Source organism: Phacochoerus africanus, chromosome 4 (assembly GCF_016906955.1).
Source record: "Phacochoerus africanus isolate WHEZ1 chromosome 4, ROS_Pafr_v1, whole genome shotgun sequence".
In the NCBI taxonomy this organism is placed as follows: domain Eukaryota; kingdom Metazoa; phylum Chordata; class Mammalia; order Artiodactyla; family Suidae; genus Phacochoerus; species Phacochoerus africanus.
The window spans coordinates 142,190,996-142,210,295 of record NC_062547.1 but is presented as its reverse complement, the minus strand read 5'-3'; the positions used below and the strand labels follow the sequence as shown (position 1 = coordinate 142,210,295).

Sequence of the window (19,300 nt, the reverse complement as noted above, 5' to 3'; positions counted from 1 at the left end):
AATAAGTACTAGGGAGGTAATATACAACATGATAAATATAATTAACACTGCCGTGTGTTATACATGAAAATTGTTAAGAGAGCAAATCCTAAGAGATCTCATCACAAGGAAATGAAAAATTTTTCTGTTTCATGAATTTTGTGTCTATATGAGATGATAGATGTTCACTAAACTCACTGTGATAGTCACTTTATTATGTGTTTAAGTTAAATTGTTATGCTGTACATCTTCAACTTACATAGTGCTATGCATCAATTATATATTAAAAAGTCTAGAAGAAAAAAAATAAAAATAAACCTTCTATTATACAAATATGTATCATTTTTTAAAAAACAGAAAGACAAAACAATGCTGCCGTGTTAGCCAACACAATATTGCCACCTAAACATACTATCATTAGGGCCTTTGCAAACTCTGACCTGACCGTCATCATAGCCATTGATCATCTCTGTAACAATAAAACGGTTGGGATGAAAGCCAGGAAAACACAAACAAAGTAAGTCAAAATTGAAAGCAAGCAAGAGAGAAAAAGAAAGAAGCAGAACAGTGTTTACGATCCAAACCATACTGTTTAATAGTTAACTATTCAAATCCACCACATTAAACATAAAAGTTATAGTGAAGAGGGGGCTGGAGGACTGTGATAAAATAAATCAGGCCATACAAGTGCTTTAGCTTAAATAAACTACTGAAATGAGAACAAGAATAAAATATTAAAACTCTGCCTTCAGTCTAAAGCCAGTAACTGCGGAAAATGGTCTTGAGTAATAATAATATAGGACACCAGGACTATGGGTCTGGAACAACTTCCGTTTTTAAATGGTGTTTACTGCTTCTTTTTTTTTTTTTTGGCCTTTTAGGGCCGCACTGGCAGCATATGGAGGTTCCCAGGCTAGGGGTCTAATCAGAGCTGTTGCTGCCGCCCTACACCACAGCCACAGCAGTGCCAGATCCGAGCACAGCTCACTGCAACGCCGGATCCTTGACCCAGTGAGTGAGGCCAGGGATCAAACCCACAACCTCATGGTTTCTAGTTGGATTCGTTTCCGCTGCACCACTACAGGAACTCCTGTTTATTGCTTATTTCTGGTGAAGGAGTTCATTAAAAAAATCTGTAAGGACACTGATAATATATTTCTTTTCAGAGAAAAAAGGTTAGTTTCCAAAGTCAGGGCTTTTTTTTTTTTTTTTTTTTTTAAATTTCTTTTAGATTTTTTTTTGGCTGCACTAGCAGCATGTAGAAGTTCCCAAGCTGCTGCAGTGACAATGCTGGATCTTGGGTTATGCATTATACCCACTGTGCCACAAGAGACAATGCTGGATCAGTGGGTTATGCATTATTACCCACTATGCCCCAAGGGAACTCCTTTCTTTTAGACTTTTTTTTTTTTTTTAGGGCCACACCTCTACGTAGGCAAGGGGCTGAATCTAAGCTACAGCTGCCAGCCTACGCCACAACCGCGGCAACATCAATTTCAAGCCACTTCAACCTATGCTGCACCTAGCAGCCAGGCCAGATTCTTAGCCCACTGAGGGAGGTCAGGAATAATCCCGCATCCTCATGGATGCTAGTCAGGTTCTTAACCCGCTGAACCACTTTAGGAACTCCTCTTTTAGATTTTAAGTATGCTACAAATGCTGATGTTAATACAAACTTTCTTACAACAGATTTACATCATATAATACCTGTAATCACACCGAATAACCCTAAAACCAAATTTGAGCCCCAAAACCAAAAAGGCTACGGAGAAAAAGAAAACACATGAAGGAATAATCTTTATTTCCATATGCAGTGATTCCCCTTACAGTGGTAATGAGATGTACATAGCAGGAAGATATGGACTAGGTGATTTGTTCAAAGCTCTCTGCTTACTGACTAGGTAAAACAATTCTACATACTAAATAGGGAGAACTTTCAAAAAGCTCTGGAATTAATGGACAACTTCTCATTTCACATAATTTTTGATTTCCAAAAGGAATATTTTATTTACTTTGTCTTTTTAGGGCCACACCCACTGCATATGAAGGTTCCCAGGCTAGGCATTGAATCCAAGCTACAGCTTTTGGCCTACACCACAACGCAGGGATCAGACACACGTCTGCAACCTACACCACAGCTCACAGTAATGCTGGCTCCTTAACCCACTGAGTGAGGCCAGGGATTGAACCTGCATCCTCATGGATACTACTTGGGTTCGTTACCGCTGAGCCGCAATGGGAATTCCCAAAAGGAACGTTTTAAATGGCTTATTTAAGAATACTAAATTAGTCCAAGGTTTTAAATAACAGAGTATTCAAATTTATGCATTATTACAAAGTTAGACAAGTTACATATCAATCCATAATCTAAATATGATGGATATTCAGTGCCTTTTTTCCCCCGGAAATATCTATAAATATTTTTCATTTAAAATATTTTTAAAATAAGAAAAAAATGAAGTTTCAAAAAACTAAATTTCAAATTAGAACATGCACATATTTTGCAGATCTACCTAAAAATGCTCAAGTATACCATCAGTTCTGGCTGTGGATTTTTTAAAAAGCTCTAGGTAAGAAAAGGTATAGATTTCATTTAAAATGAAGTTCTAAATTATACCTACTACAAAAATAAATAAATAAAATATACCTACTACGTATATAGAATGAAAAACTCTAAAACCTCTCAGTTTCATCCCAGGAAACAATATAAGAAATCCAAATTGTTGCATTATATTTTTTTGAAATTATAATTAACGTCCTGATTCTGGTGCAGAATATTTTAAAGAATGAGACAACAGCTTTTAAGCTCCTTTTAAAAGAAATCTAATATCAAAATCTTGAATTGTGGTAAAAGTTAAGCTCTAAAAATCTAACAAAGCAGAAGAATTCATCCAGATTGTATTCTAAAGGTTGACTTGTACAATCTTACTTTAAAATGAAGGCAGGAGTCCCAACGTGGCACAGCAGAAATGAATCCAACCAGGAACCATGAGGTTGTGGGTTTGATCCCTGGCCTTGCTAGTGGGTTAAGGATCTGGTGTTGCCATAAGCTCTGCTGCAACTTGGATCCTGTGTTGCTGTGGCTGTGGCATAGGCCGACAGCTGTAGCTCCGATTAGACCCCTAGCGTGGGAAGCTCCATATGCCACGGGAATGGCCCTAAAAAAAAAAAAAGAAGAAGAAGAAGAAGAAAAAGGTAAAAGTAGTACCCCCCCGCCCCCACGAGTGCCAGCCCACAAAAACAAAACAAAACAAAACACCCTCAAGAGCTACCAAATGTAGACATCAAGAATATACCTATGGGATGCCAGAAATGGAACACATCTCCACTCCACGCAATGGGAGGGGAGAGCCTTCCATCTCCAAACCAATGGAGAAAAATCCTATAGTCCTCAACAGATTCTAGGAAGGGGTAAAAAAGGATGAAGGGCAAGAAAGATGCTCCTGTCTTTTTAGGTCAGAATTATCAATCATTTTTTCCCTCAGGACTTAGGGACTGATCTGCCTGCTTTACTCACTTTGGGGTTTTGATTAGGTTTTTTGTTTTCTGCCTTTGGCTTATACTAAAGCCTGAAATTGAAAAGTTTATTTGTAAGTTTTAAATCTCAAACCTACTACATTTTTCCCATATTTTTCACATTTTCTATAAAGAACAAGAATCGCTTTTTATGATCAGGAAAAGAACTAATATTAAAACTGAAATATCACTCCACAGACAGCAAAAGCATGAAATAGGCAATATATTTTTTAAAAGTAAAAAATTAAAAAATGAAATAATTCAAAAGGAGAAAAAAGAAAAAGTTATACACATGAAATTATTAAATCTAACATAATTTACGACTGTTAAAAGTAAAAAGCAAGTCAAAAGTTCAATAATAAGTGAATAATCATAGTTCATCAACTTGGAATATTATGCAAGAGTTATAAATATAGAGAATATGCAATACAGAAAAGATTATGACAGAACACACAGCCAGGAAACAGAAAACAACTGTATATTATGTCACGTAAACTACATGTAAATATGCATGCAAAGGTAGAATGCAAAATAGAAAAAACAATTATATTAGAATAACAGTATTATCTTTGTACTTAGCATCTTTATCTGAGCCACTTTATATTTTGAATGTAAAACAAAATGATAAATTCAAATCTTTCTATCCATTCCTTAAATGAAATTCTTCTGAGGAAGTTTAATCACAATTTACCTAATTCCAGAAAACTATAAAAATAAAACATTAAAAAAAATTTTTTTCTTGGCTGCACCTGAGACACATGAAAGTTCCCAGGCCAGGGAACTACAACAGTGACAAGGCTGATCCTTAATCACTGGGCCACCAAGGAACTCCCTTTAAAAATATTTCATAATAAATTTTTATTATGAATCTGAGCTATAGCAGAGACAAGGCTAATCCTTAACCACTGGGCCACCAAGGAACTACCTTTAAAAATATTTCATAATAAATTCTTATTTTATTTGTTGTATCTATTTTATCTTTTTGGGGCTGTACCCACAGCATATGGAAGTTCCTAGGCTAGGGGTCAAATCAGAGTTGTAGCTGTCGGCCTGCACCACAGCCACAGTATCTGCGACCTACACCATAGCTCGAAGCAACGCTGGATCCTTAACAATGTAAGAAAGTGACTTTGTTATGAAAAAATGGGAGAAGAGAGAATTCTGATAAGAGTTTAGAGGGTAAGAGTATTAAACTTTGCTTGTAGTATCTAAGCTTTTATGTTCTACCCTATCTTTGTTTCAAGTGATGAAATACTTCGATTCTTAATTTTTATAATGACCCAAAGCACTTATAAATGGACTGAGATAAATAAAGAAGGCAGATAATTAAATCTACTTAACATATTTGTGATAATTTTCTTTTCTTTCTTTCTTTTTTTTTTTTTTTGTCTTTTTGCCATTTTCTTGGGCCTCTCCCGCGGCATATGGAGGTTCCCAGGCTAGGGGTCAAATTAGAGCTGTAGCCGCTGGCCTACGCCACAGCCTCAGCAACACAGGATCCGAGCCGTGTCTGTGACCTACACCACAGAATCACAACAATGCTGGATCCTTAACCCGTTGAGCAAGGCCAGGGATTGAACCTGCAACCTCATGGTTCCTAGTGGATTCATTAACCACTGAGCTACAAGGGGAACTCCAATTTGTGATAATTTTCAAACAAAAAAAAGTATACCTCTTAGAAATTGTAGCTGATGGGGTAGATCCTGATTAATGAGAATAAATGCTAGTGTTATCATTACAACATTTAGTATTAGCAGAAGTAATGATTAAATAAATAGCATAATTATACCATACATTTATTTTAGTCAATAATTATTTTCCTACATATGACTGGGCCACTTTGTTCTATAGCAGAAATTGACAGAACATTGTAAATCAACTGTAATAAAAAAAATTAAAACAAAATAAAACAAAAATTATTTTCCAACAATGTTCTCAGGTATTGGGGGGAATGTCTTGTTATTAGAAATGGTTTAAAAGATGATACTTGCACTTTCTTTCTAAATAACTGACATTAATAAAGTTGAATTTCTATAACATTTATAATTATGTACGTCTCATAGATTTTTAAGAAATACATAAAGGAATTTTAGGACAAACTTTAGAGAGCAGTTTAAAGTACTCTTGCAAAACAAAAATTACTCAAAGCACAAATTTCAGCAAGAAGTGGGATACTGTTTACAATTTCGCAGTTGTAAGAATTATTACACATATGAACATGACATCTAACCTGAACTTTTGAAAAGATAAAATAGAAGACACTAAAAGAACAGAAAAAGAATAGAATGCTGTAATAATATTGTTAGGAAGATGACAGTAGCTTCATTTCAAATGTCTAATTAATTAGAAAAAACAAAGAAATCACTCCAAGAGATCTGACAGGTTTTTTACTCAGTAAACATATTACCGAATTTTGGTATGTCTAATAAAAGGCAGTAAAAAAGGGATCAAAAATGTCAAATGGGACTGGAGTGAAAGCAAGAAACAAATGAATGGTTTTACCTAGGAAAAGAAACAGTACGCCCTTTTAAAACTACTTTCAAATATATTTAATAAATGCAACAATGAGAACAAGCAGCCATATTTTTTTGCTTTTTGTTTTTGATTTTTAGGGCCGCACCTGCAGCATACGGAGGTTCCCAGGTTGGGGGTCAAATCAGAGCGGTAACCGCTGGCCTACACCACGGTCACAGCAACACAGGATCTGAGCCAAGTCTGCCAACTATACCACAGCTCATGGCAATTCCGGATCCTTAACACACTGAGGGAGGCCAGGGATCGAACCTGTGTCCTCATGGATGCTAGTCAGATTAGTTTTCACTAAGCCATGACGGGAAATCCCCAAGTAGCCAAATTTTTTAAAATATTATTTTATACAAAGCATGCAAACTATTAATCTTCTTTACTAGTGTTTTCTAAATGTTAAAAATAAAGGAGTATTAATATTCACACAAAAATATTTTAAATTAAAATATCTTACTAAATCAGCCCCTGCTTGAAGTAAAACATCTGCAACATCCGTATGTCCATTTTCACAAGCGTAGGTTAAGGCTGTGTCTCCTGTTGCTGTTGTAGCATGAACATTAGCACCTGGCAAACAAAAAATTTATGCATGTACTTTGTAAATTTTAAAAGTATATTTGATGATTCAATTTTGTAATTGGATGAAACGCACAAATTCTAAATATGAAAATAACAGTATACATATATTTTTTTCTTTTTTTTACTTTTTTAGGGCCATACCTCGGCATATGGAGGTTCCCAGGCTAGGGGACTAATCCGAGCTACAGCTGCCAGACTACACCACAGCCACAGCCATGCCAGATCCGAGCCATGTCTGCAACCTACAACACAGCTCATGACAACGCCGGATCCTTAATCCACTGAGTGAGGCCAGGGATTGAACCTGCAACTTCATGGTTCCTAGTCAGACTCGTTAACCACTGAGCCACGATGGGAACTCCTTAATTTTCTTTTAAATATGTTTAAAAAATGTTTTAACAATACAGAAAGGAACTATACCAAACAATTAAAAAATATAATAATCTGCCTATACATTCCTACTAAGATATAGCCTAAGAAATAAAAGAGCTAAAACAAAAACCATCAGTTTTCAGAAATCATAACGGTGATAGTTTTCATGTCTATTCTGAACCAGTTCTATGGCTACTGTGATAATCCTTTGGTGGGTGAAAATCTGGGCATGGCTGAGAGAAAATACAGATAAAAGATTGCTGAGGTTAAGTAAAATCATATGGTTCTGAATTCTCAGAATTGGCATGAATTCATGTTGCATTTTATCTGTAAGGAAAATAATTCCTAACTCTAATCAACTAAAAAGGCCTAAAGACAATGAAACACCAAGCAGAAATAGCATTTCCAGCTTAGACTGTGATCTCTAAGTAACATATCCTACTAAATGGAATTAGGGCTTCTTAGAGAAATAATTGACTCCAAGATTGAGGCCGAATCTGTATAAGATGGGCCTGAAACTCCCTGCTATGTTAGAAAGCAAGGAAACTATTAAGAGACTATAATGAGGTCACACCCAAAGATTTAGGAGCTAAACTTACTGACCAAAGATAGTGAAACTGTCCCATCTTTCAGCAATTTTTATATCAAAAAGAATGAGGAGGGAGTTCCCGTCGTGGCGCAGTGGTTAACAAATCCGACTAGGAACCATGAGGTTGCGGGTTCGGTCCCTGCCCTTGCTCAGTGGGTTAACGATCTGGCGTTGCCGTGAGCTGTGGTGTAGGCTGCAGACGCGGCTCGGATCCCGCGTTGCTGTGGTTCTGGCGTAGGCCGGTGGCTACAGCTCCGATTCAACCCCTAGCCTGGGAACCTCCATATGCCTCGGGAGCGGCCCAAGAAATAGCAACAACAACAACAACAACAACAAAAAAGACAAAAGACAAAAAAAAAAGAATGAGGAGTAATAGCCATCATATTTATGTTTAAATCTAAAAGTTCAAAATGATGTTTAAATCAAAACCAAAAAACCACTTCATTGCTTATCAATGAAGGATAATAGGGGACCACTTCATTATTTGCGGGGGCGAGGAAGATGACTAAGGGGGAAAAAAATCAAACATTTATATTACTATTCCTAAATAATTTATACCTAAGAGTAATCAAAGAGTTTATATGGGGAAGTTTCTCTTTTTTCTTTTTGGCCGCAATCACGGCATGTGGAAGTTCCCGGGCCAGGGATTGAACCTGTGCCACATCAGGGACCTGTGCCGCAGCAGTGACAACACTGGGTCCTTAACTAGGTGGACTATATGGGAACTCAGGAAGTTTCTCTTTATAATCAATTTCTAATAAACAAGGAAGGAATAAGAGAATTTAGAATATTACCACTTTGCAACCTCTAATGAATTAATGGCTCTAAGCAATAATCATCAATGCCTAATATTACCAAAAAAAGAGATAATCAGACACTTACCACCTCCTGAAAAAATACACAAATACTACTAATGAAGTACTTTTAAAAACAAAACATACATCATACCTGAACTCAGTCAAGTCTCTAGATCTAAGTACTACTTTATGGAAAATCCAAGGGACAGAAAAACAAGTTAAATGAAATTGTGGTGATGCAGTTAGCAACATCCATACTCTGGGAAACCTAAAGGATAAATATTTCAGGTCTTCAACAAAAACTTACACAGGAAAAGAAAAGAATGATGGAAAAGGAGCCAAAAAATTAAATGGTATTTAAGGGATGCATTGATATATACTTATTGTATGAATCTTATTTGAATCCTAATTTGAAAAAGGGATTAGATATGCGCATACCCAGTTAGAAGACTATCAGGAAAATATGAAAATTGACTGGCTATTTAATGACACTATGGAATTATTAATTTAAAAATTTAGCTAAGAAAAAAAAATTTTTTTTTTGGTCTTTTTGCCATTTCTTGGGCAGCTCCCGCAGCATATGGAGGTTCCCAAGCTAGGGGTCGAATTGGAGCTGTAGCAGCAGGCCTACACCACAGCTCACGGCAACGTTGGATCCTTAACCCACTGAGCAAGGCCAGGGATCAAACCTGCAACCTCATCGTTCCTAGTCGGATTCCTTAACTACTGCACCACGACGGGAACTCCAAGAAAATGTTATCATGGTTTCTTTTTCTTTTCTTTTCTTTTCTTTTTTTTTTTTTTTTTTTGGTCTCTTTTAGGGCCACACCCACTCCATATGAAAGTTCACAGGCTAGGGGTTGAACTGGGGCTGTACCTGCCGGCCTACACCACAGCCACAGCAACGTGGGATCTGAGCCATGTTTGCAAACTACACCATAGCTCGCCGCAAGCTGGATCCTTAACCCACTGAGCAAGGCCAATAATCAAACCCAAATCCTCATAGATACCAGTCAGGTTTGTTACCGTTGAGCCACAAGAGGAACTACCCATGGTTACTTTTTTTTTTTTCTTTTTGTCTTTTGAGGGCTGCACCCGCAGCATATGGAGCTTCCCAGACTAGGGGTCTAATCTGAGCTGTAGCTGCCGGCCTACGCCACAGTTGCAGCAATGTGGGATCCCAGCTGCGTCTGTGACCTACACCACAGCTCATGGCAACGCTGGATCCTTAGCCTACTGAGCGAGGCCAGGGATCAAACCTGCAACCTCGTGGTTCCTAGTCAGATTTGTTAACCACTGATGGGAACTCCCCCATGGTTACTTTTTAAACAGATTTTCTTTTAGAGACAGACATTGAAATATTTATCAATAATTTATAAATTTTATTTTTAAAATAATTTATTTTCAAATTTAAAAAATGTATAACTGTGTGGTGACGGATGTTAGCTAGACTTGAGTGATAATTTCACAACATATACAAATAACAAATCATTATGTTGTGCATATAAAACAAATATAATGTATGTCAATTATATCTTGGGAGTTCCCATTGTGGCTCAGCAGTAATGAATCCGACTAGTATCCATGAGGATGTGGGTTTGATCCCAGGCCTTGTTGAATGGGTTAAGGATCTGGCGTTGCCATAAGCTCTGGTGTAGGTTGCAGACACAGCTCAGATCCCTTCTTGCTGTGGCTGTGGCCTAGGCCAGCAGCTGCAGCTCCGATGCCACCCCCAGCCCGGGAACTTCCATATGCCATGGGTGTGGCGGTAAAAAGCAAAATAATACATACAGTTCCCATCAGAGCTCAGTGGAAATGAATCTGACTAGTAGCCACGAAGATGTGAGTTCGATCCCTGGCCTCGCTCAGTATGTTAAGGATCTGGTGTTGCCATGAGCTGTGGTATATAGGTAGCAGGCTTGGCTCAGAATTGGTGTTGCTGTGGCTGTGGTGTAGGCCAGGAGCTACAGCTCCAATTCTATCCCTAGCCTGGGAACCTCCATGTACCACAGGTGAAGCCCTGAAAACACACAAAAATATATATGTGTATATAAAATACACATATCCGAATAAATTTTTAAATGTTTAATTATTTTTTAATAAACTGTATAAAAATTAAGTGGGGAATATAGGGAAATATAGATCAAATGAGATTCTTACAGCTGGGTGGTGAGTCCTTAGGACTCATTGTATTTTTTTTTTGCATCTGTGTCCTGTGCATGCAGAAGTTCCTATGCAAGGATTGACCTCAGCCACAGCAGTGACAACAGCCCCTAGGCCACCAAGGAATTCCAGGATTTTTATATATTTTTATTTTTATTTTTATTTTTTTATTATTATTTTTGTCTTTTGTCTTTTTGTTGTTGTTGTTGTTGTTGTTGCTATTTCTTGGGCCGCTCCCGAGGCATGTGGAGGTTCCCAGGCTAGGGGCTGAATCGGAGCTGGAGCCACCGGCCTACGCCAGAGCCACAGCAACGTGGGATCCGAGCCACGTCTGCGACCTACACCACAGCTCACGGCAACGCCAGATCGTTAACCCACTGAGCAAGGGCAGGGACCGAACCCGCAACCTCGTGGTTCCTAGTCGGATTTGTTAACCACTGCGCCACAACGGGAACTCCTATATTTTTATTTTAATTTAATTTTATTTATTTATTTTTTGTCTTTTTGCTATTTCTTGGGCTGCTCCCACGGCATATGGAGGTTCCCAGGCTAGGGGTTGAATTGGAGCTGTAGCCACCGGCCTACGCCAGAGCCACAGCAACACGGGATCCGAGCCGCGTCTGCAACCTACACCACAGCTCACAGCAACGCCGGATCGTTAACCCACTGAGCAAGGGCAGGGACCGAACCCGCAACCTCATGGCTCCTAGTCAGATTCGTTAACCACTGCGCCACGACAGGAACTCCCCTTTTATATATTTTTAAATGTTTGAAAAAAATGTCATAACAAAAAGGTTTTGAATTTTTAAAAAATCGTATAGGCAATGTGTTCAAAGACCTATTGGATTCTTCAGCGCTACACTGTAAGAACAAATTCATGTAAAAAAAAAATCACATTCAAATTTGGAAAAAAAAATTTTAAGATAGTGATCACAGAAAAGAGTGATTGATTCTCAAGCTCCTGAGATAGTACTGGAAAATACGTAGTTCAAATTAGAAAAAGTAGCTAAATATGAAAATCAGTGGTTAAGCAACAGAAAAAACAATGTCAGGAGTTCTAAGTTTGAATATTGGCTCTGTAACTTATTGGCTTGATTCACTTAGGGAAGTTATGTAACATGATTATACATCAGTTTCCATACCTATAAATGTGTGTGATATTTCCTACTATACCAACAGGATCAGGGGTAATTAGTAGAAAAAACAAAAAGAACTGAGCAAAATGTCTGGTATTTAATAATTTCTTAGTAAACATTTATTTATTCCTTCTTTTAAAAGTCCCTTAATGCCAAGACTATTTAGAGAGAGGTGGGAAAAATGAAGAATTATAAGCACTGGTAAAAGACTCTTGAATGGGACAGTTCCTTCTGTGGGAACAATAACTGAATAATGCAAATACAAACTATAGCAAATTACAGTATTTGAGACAGGGAAGAGGCCAGCCTGTATGGATGTTGGTGTATTGGTTCCAAATCTAAACAAGCATCCAAACCATTAATGATCTGGATTACAAAATTATTTGAATAATAATTTAAAGGAAAAACTGAGGCTGGGCTATATTCAAATTAATATGAACAGTGAAAGCCCAAAAAAGATGCATAAAGTTCTGCTAAATATTTTCCTTTACATACTTATTTCTTTATATATCAAGTTTTAAACAATTTATTAGAAATGGATAAAAGGAAAAATTTTATATTATTTCTAAAGAATATATAAAGGTTTATATATATCTGGATAAATTTTTCTGGTATATTCTTACTTCACTCTATATAAAACTAAAATTATTCTATGGAAAAATACTTATTTCTTACTATTGCTTTACAATACATAAATCACAATTTATTTTATTTTTGTCTTTTGTCTTTTTAGCGTTGCACCTGCCACACATGGAGGTTCCCAGGCTAGGGGTCGAATCAGAGCTGTTGCTGCTGGCCTACGCCCCAGCCACAGCCACGCCAGATCCAAGCCACGTCTGTGACCTGCACCAAAGCTCACGGCAAAGCCGGATCCTTTACCCACTGAGCGAGGCCAGGGATTGAACCCACGACCTCACAGTTCCTAGTCGGATTCGTTTCCACTGCGCCATGACAGGAACTCCCACAATTTATTTTAAAACTAAGTGCTTCTGCCCCCCTCCCCCCAATTTCCCACTTATTTCTTCTTTCACTCTTGATTTATTTTTGAGAAACCAGAAATATCAAGAAATGAACAGGCTTAAAGATATCAAATTATAACCTCTATGTTATCCCCACCTCCTCTCATTAAAAGACAAAGGAACAAACTTCTTTCCAGAAGCCACAAACCATTTACTGGAAAGAGAAGGTCAATGAGAAGCTTTATGGTTACTAAGCAAACATTAGAAATAAAAAGAAACTTTTTTAAAAATGACATTTTTGGGAGTTCCTGTCATGGCTCAGCAGTTAGTGAACCCGACTAGCATCCATGAGGACATGGGTTCAGTCCCTGGCCTCAGTGGGTTAAGGATCTGGCGTTGCTGTGTGCTGTGGTGTAGGTCACAGATGTGTCTCAGATCCCGAGTTGAGTGGCTGTGGTATAGACCAGCAGGTACAGCTCCGATTTGGCCCCTAGCCTGGGAACCTCCATATGCCGCAGGTGCAGCCCTAAAAAGACAAAAAAGGTGAAAACAAACAAACAAAAAAGACATTTTTGGATATTTGAAAGCCTAAGATGAGAGGTTAAATTTTGGAGCTGTCTTTCAACTTTTGCAGAAATTAAAAAGTTATGGTTAATTGTTAAAGTTACTAAAGTAATATAAAAGTTTTGTCAAAAGGCATTTTAAAGCCACATACCGGCAGCCAGTAAGTATTTAACTAACTCCAGGTGTCCCTCTTGAGAAGCTTCCATCAGCGGTGTGGAACAGCCGAGTTCTATGTCAGCCCCTGCTTTAATCAGGAAGTCTGCAACTTCAGCAAACCCTCCGCAGCAAGCCAGAGTCAGAGCAGTTTCTTGGGTTTCTTCCGTCTGGGCATTTATATTTGCTCCTGGGGAAAGCATAAAAAGGGATAAAACTAGTTGCAAAAGACCTAAGTGTTCCGAATTGTGATAATCATCTCTCTCTCATCTCTGCTTCTGGGATTCCTTCCAGGGTGTTGATAATTTATTTTATCATCTATGCAAAAAAATAATCTTTGTTGTATAAACTTTAGTGATACCAACACAAAACATCCAAAGGAAATTGATTTTTTTATTTAAGAAGAAAATGATTTTACCTTGTGCTAAGAGTAGTGCCACCATTTCTTCATGTCCTTCCCGAGCAGCTTCCATCAAAGGAGTGTACCCCTCATCATTAACTTCTTCGAGATTTGCTCCTCTTTCAATAAGGAGAGCTGCCAGTTCAACATGCCCACCACAGGCAGCCAGCGTTAATGGAGACTCAAAAGAATCTGCAGGCATATTCACTTGAGCACCACTATCCAAAAGCAAACGTGCTACTTCCACATGTCCGTCCTGCAGATTTTCAGAAGTAAAGCAAAAAGAAAGGAATTTTTGTTTTGAGATTTGTTTTTTAAGTGGGAGAAGAAAGGCAAGAATTGAGGAAAGACAGGAAGAAAATAAAAGGTGATTCAGTTTAGACGTACATGTATTATCATGCCCATCTGCATAATTTTATATCTGTCATTAAAATTCCATAAAAATTGGAGTTCCCGTCATGGTGCAGTGGTTAACGAATCCGACTAGGAACCATGAGGTTGTGGGTTTGGTCCCTGCGCTTGCTCAGTGGGTTGACGATCCGGCGTTGCCATGAGCTGTGGTGCAGGTTGCAGACGCGGCTCGGATCCCGCGTTGCTGTGGCTCTGGTGTAGGCTGGCAGCTACAGCTCCGATTGGACCCCTAGCCTGGGAACCTCCATATGCCGTGGGAGCGGCCCAAAGAAATAGCAAAAAAAAAAAGACCAAAAAAAAAAAATTCCATAAAAATTATTTTACCTCACTTCTGAGCAAACCAAAATACAGTTACAATTCCAAATAATTTTGAATTCCACATTGTTTGAAGTTCAAAAAAATTTTATACTCATAGTCAACAGTAACTCAAAATAATTACTATGAATATTACTGTCAGGTCAAATACAGCTATAGTCTCAAACTTAGGTGTCATATTTAAGTGCAGAAACTGTGTTATATCTATTTACGAGACAAACACTTGGCCAAAAATAACAACAAATTCTATGAAGTCATTGCCACTTGGGATTATATCACCAAGGTAAATCCCTGTGGACTGATACTACCCTACATTTTTTCTCATTTCTAGCTTGTAATGAGGCAAAGAACTTTACAAAGGTGTAAAAATAAATATTATTCACTCATAAAAAAATTTACCATTAGCCTATCTGCATAGATAGTGAGGCAATTAACAATAAAACAGTCTCATGGCAGGTATTAATGCTATCCTCTACAACCATAAAAACACGTCTTAAGTTTCAAATTCTTTAGCTCAAAATCTTATGCATGTCTTAACTCCTATTGCAGCTTACAAAGACAGATGCTCTATTCTTTATTTTGGTATCCACCCATAGTTTTATTACATTTAACTAAATGACTAGCCTAACTGTAATCACTTTTGACATGATGCCAAAAACAAATGGCTTCACGCTAGAATTTTAGTTTTTCTAATGCTTCAAATATATGTAAAATAAAATATATTTTAACCAAATTCCTGTTATTTGGTGTTTGAAATAAAAATCTAATCGAAAATAAGGATTTATGAGTATTCACAGATCAGGGAACTACTATGGTACCCAGCTCCTCCAGGCTCCCAAGAGATTATTTTGCTTGAACTCACTTAAATTTGTGAAGATTCTTTATATATTATGCTAACATATCTTGAGTACAATCCTTAAGAGAGGAATTGTACTCCTCTCTTAAGAGAGGAAAAGCACTTTTTTTTTCCATTTCTGGCCGCCCTGTGGCATTTGGAGCTCCTGGGCCAGGGATCATATCCAACCCCAAGTCACGACCTACGCCACAGCTGCGGCAACACCAGATCCTTTACCCACTGTGCCAGGCGGGGGATTGAACCCATGTCCCAATGCTCCCAAGACACCATAATCCCATTGCACCACAGTGGGAGCTCCTAAGCACTTTTTTAATATTAATGAACAATATTATTTCTGCCAAAGGAAAAAAGAATCAGAAATAAAAAAGAATAGTCTTAAATGTCTAATATCATTATCAGAATTTTTTTTTAATTCTAAGATTTTAGTCTTAGCCTTTGAGCAGTAGCTGGTATTGGACTTGCTCTTCTATCATAAACAACTATAAAAAATAGGGAAAATAGATAAAACAACTGGAAGCATTAAATAGCAACCAGCCTAGGGCTAGGATTATGACCACTTAAAAAAGGGAACATATGAGATGAGCCCTATGCTCACGCTTTCTCTCTTTGGCATCTTCCAAACCATAGCCTAAGAAAATATAGTCTAAACAGAGGGTGAATATTCCTAGGACCCAAGAGTAAGGACCTAGGAGTAAAAGTAATGCTGAAATTAAGCCTCAATAGGATCAGAGTGAATCACTGGTAATTTAATGCATGCTGGAACAGAATTAAACAGTCTTAAAAGAAGGACATGATAATCCAGAGCCCTGAAAAGGGATAATACATGGCAAGCCTACGGCTTATAAAAAATTACCAGACATATTAAGAGGCAAGAAAAAGGGAATGATCATCAAAATATAAAATAATAAAATTTGATGGCATTCCTGCTGTGGTGCAACAGGTTAGGGATCCTGAATTGTTTCTATGGCAGTGTGGGTTTGATCCCCAGATGTGAATATTCATATGCTGCAGGTGCAGCCAAAAAATGAAAAAAAAAAAAAAATAGCTGACCCAGATATGAATCAAATATAGGAGTTAGAAAAAAAGAACTTCAAAATAACTACTAGAAATATTAAAGAAAACAGAGAGAAAAAATTGAGAAAATGGATGAAAAAATAAATTTCATATAAAATCAGTATACAAAAACACTATATCAATAATTTTACTTAAATGTAAATGACATAAACAAATCAACAAATAGAGACTGGCAGAATGGGTTATAAAACATTACCCAAATATATGCTCTGTCTACAGGAACCCTACTTCAGTATAATGATATAGGCAGTTTGAAAGAAAAGGATAAAAACATTTATCAGGCAAACTTAATCAAAGGAAAACAGGAGTAGCAACAGTAACATCAGATAAAAAAGACCTTAGAACAAAGAAAATTATCAAATATAAAGAATGACTTTATATAATGATAAAAGGGTCAATCCACAAAGACATAGGAACTTCCTTTTTTTTTAGGGCCGCACTTGAGGCATGTGGAGGTTCCCAGGCTAGGGGTCCAACTGGAGCTACAGCTACTGGCCTACATCACAGCTCCAGCAATGCAGGATCCAAGCCACATCTTCGACCTACATCACAGCTCATGGCAATGCCAGATCCTTAACCCACTGAGAGGCCAGGGATTGAACCTGAAACCTCATGGTTACTAGTCAGATTCGTTTTCACTGCGCCATAATGGGAACTCCAAGACATAGCAATTTCAAAAATGTTTATGTACCAAAAAAGAGCTCCAAAATGTGTGTGTGCTGGGGGGGTGAGGGAGTGAAACAGCTAAAAGAAGAAACAGAAAATTTCACAAGTATAGGTGGAGATTTCAACAATCTCTCACAGCCATTGTTAGAACAACCAGACAGAAATTCAGAAAGGATGTAGAAGAACTCTATCATCTGTCACCAAGAACTTACTAACTTTATAGGACACTCCACCCACCAAAAACAGAATATACATTCTTTTCAAATGTCCATGTATTATCTATATTGTTATCGATATCGATACCCCTATATTGATATCTATATCTCTATCAATATAGATATATATTGATATCTATCCTTATCAATATAGAATATACCTATCCTGACTGTAAGACAAACCTCAAAAACTAAAGAACTGAAATCATATTATGAGTTCTCTGATCAGAATGGAATCAAACTAGAAATCATTAACAGAGAGACAACAGAAACATTTTCAAACATTCAAATGTTTAAAACTAAACACATTGAAAGAGAACAACAAAATAACCACCCAATCAACCCACAGAATCATGAAAAATAATAAATGGCCATGGTATTAAACCACCATGTTTTGAGTGTTATGCAGTAACATACAACAAAAAAGGAATTAAAGTAGGTGAAAATGCACGTAATCACATTTCAAAAAACCATCTGTACTTCCAGGTAACTTTCTTATCATTAAACTTGTCTTAAAAACTCAGATTACTCTGATTTCTTTGTATGTGATGTACGTTTTGTAGATAGAAGTATATCTATAATATCCAAGTGTTTATAAAAGCAGAAGAAAAATCACTCCTGGATTGATCTATAACCAAATATGTTACAGATGTTTTTGGAATCCAGCACTGATTCATCAACAAAAGCATACATTTGCTAAGTAATATCCTTTGAAACATGTTTGTTTTGAAAATGTGTGCTGTGAATAGAAAATTTAAATTAAATATGTTTGCAACCGTTAGTAAAAAATTATCAGCATATGTAAAATATTTCCTTTTCTTTTTTTCTTTTTTTTTAAATTTAGGACTGCACCTGCGGCACATGGAAGTTCTTAGGCTGGGGTCGAATTGGAGCTACAGCTGCCAGCCTACGCCACAGCCACAGCAATGGAGGATCCGAGCCACCTTTGCAAACTACACCACAGCTCACAGCAATGCTGGATCCCTGACCCACTGAGTGAGGCCAGGGATTGAACCTGCATACTCATGGATACCAGTCAGATTCGTTTCCACTGAGCCACAATGAGAACTCCCCAAAATATTTCACTTTTACTGTCAAACATTTTTCTATGATTTTTCTAGCAAATATTGCTATTTTTAAAATCTGGCTTAAATAAGAGTCAGTGTAATAATATTAGTGACAAAAACAGCTGAAAAAAGAAGACGTAGACTTAAGCAGGGCTACCGTATACTACTGCACAATCTACACAACTGATTGTGGTGACTCCAACATCTGCTATCTAACAATAACTGCATGATTTGGGGCAAAATCACCCAATTTCTTTGTTTCTCAGTTCTTACAGTTATAAAATAAAGTCTGATCTAAGCTTCCAACTTAAAGATTTTATGCTGACAGCGTTAAAGATAGTATTTCTCTTTGATACAAAATGCTTAGACGATAAATTTAATTCTAAGTTACTCTGATAAGCAAATAAATGCTTTACAAGTTATCCATAGAGTATGTTTTGTAAGGTTTTAACATGAAGCTACAAAAACTTTAGAAAAACGTCTATTATCTAAAAAATTAGTTTTATCACTAATATCTCTAAAGCCAAATACACTATTTTTGTGTTACATGATACTGTCCTTTTCCAAAAGCATACTCAATCATTAATTTAGAACCAAGAAATTAAAAACTAGAAACTAATTAAATAAACTTAAAAAAAAGAATAAACCTAAGACTAGCAGAAAGAAGAAAATAATAAAGATTAGAGCAGAGATAAACAAAATAAGGAATAGAAAAACAATAAACATCAATGGAACCAAAAATTGGTTCTTTGAAAAGATAAACAAAATCAACAAAGCTAGATGTACTAAAAAGAGAGAAGACTCAAATTACTAAAATCAAAAAAGAAAGTGAGGACATTACTACCAATAGAACAGAAATAGAAAGGATTATAAAAGAGTACTATAAACAACTGTACAGCAATAAATTGAATAACTAAGACGGAATCAGTGGTAAAGTCTCCTAAAAAAAGAAAACCTCAGGACCCG

The 19,300-nt window shown here is 37.0% G+C and overlaps 1 protein-coding gene across 12 annotated transcripts in view; it reads right to left on the bottom strand.

The window, feature by feature from the left end:
* Window positions 1–19,300, bottom strand: part of ANKHD1 (ankyrin repeat and KH domain containing 1) — a 138,347-nt gene that overhangs the window by 79,201 nt on the left and 39,846 nt on the right. For 11 of the 12 annotated variants that reach the window (XM_047778815.1, XM_047778806.1, XM_047778809.1 and 8 more), the window contains exons 8-10: window positions 13,749–13,986; window positions 13,329–13,520; window positions 6,476–6,585 (exon numbers count right to left, since the gene is read on the bottom strand). In XM_047778815.1, the coding sequence (XP_047634771.1) occupies window positions 6,476–6,585; window positions 13,329–13,520; window positions 13,749–13,986 (540 nt within the window). The remainder of the gene's footprint in view (window positions 1–6,475; window positions 6,586–13,328; window positions 13,521–13,748; window positions 13,987–19,300) is intronic. The other variant, XM_047778818.1, reaches the window with a different exon arrangement.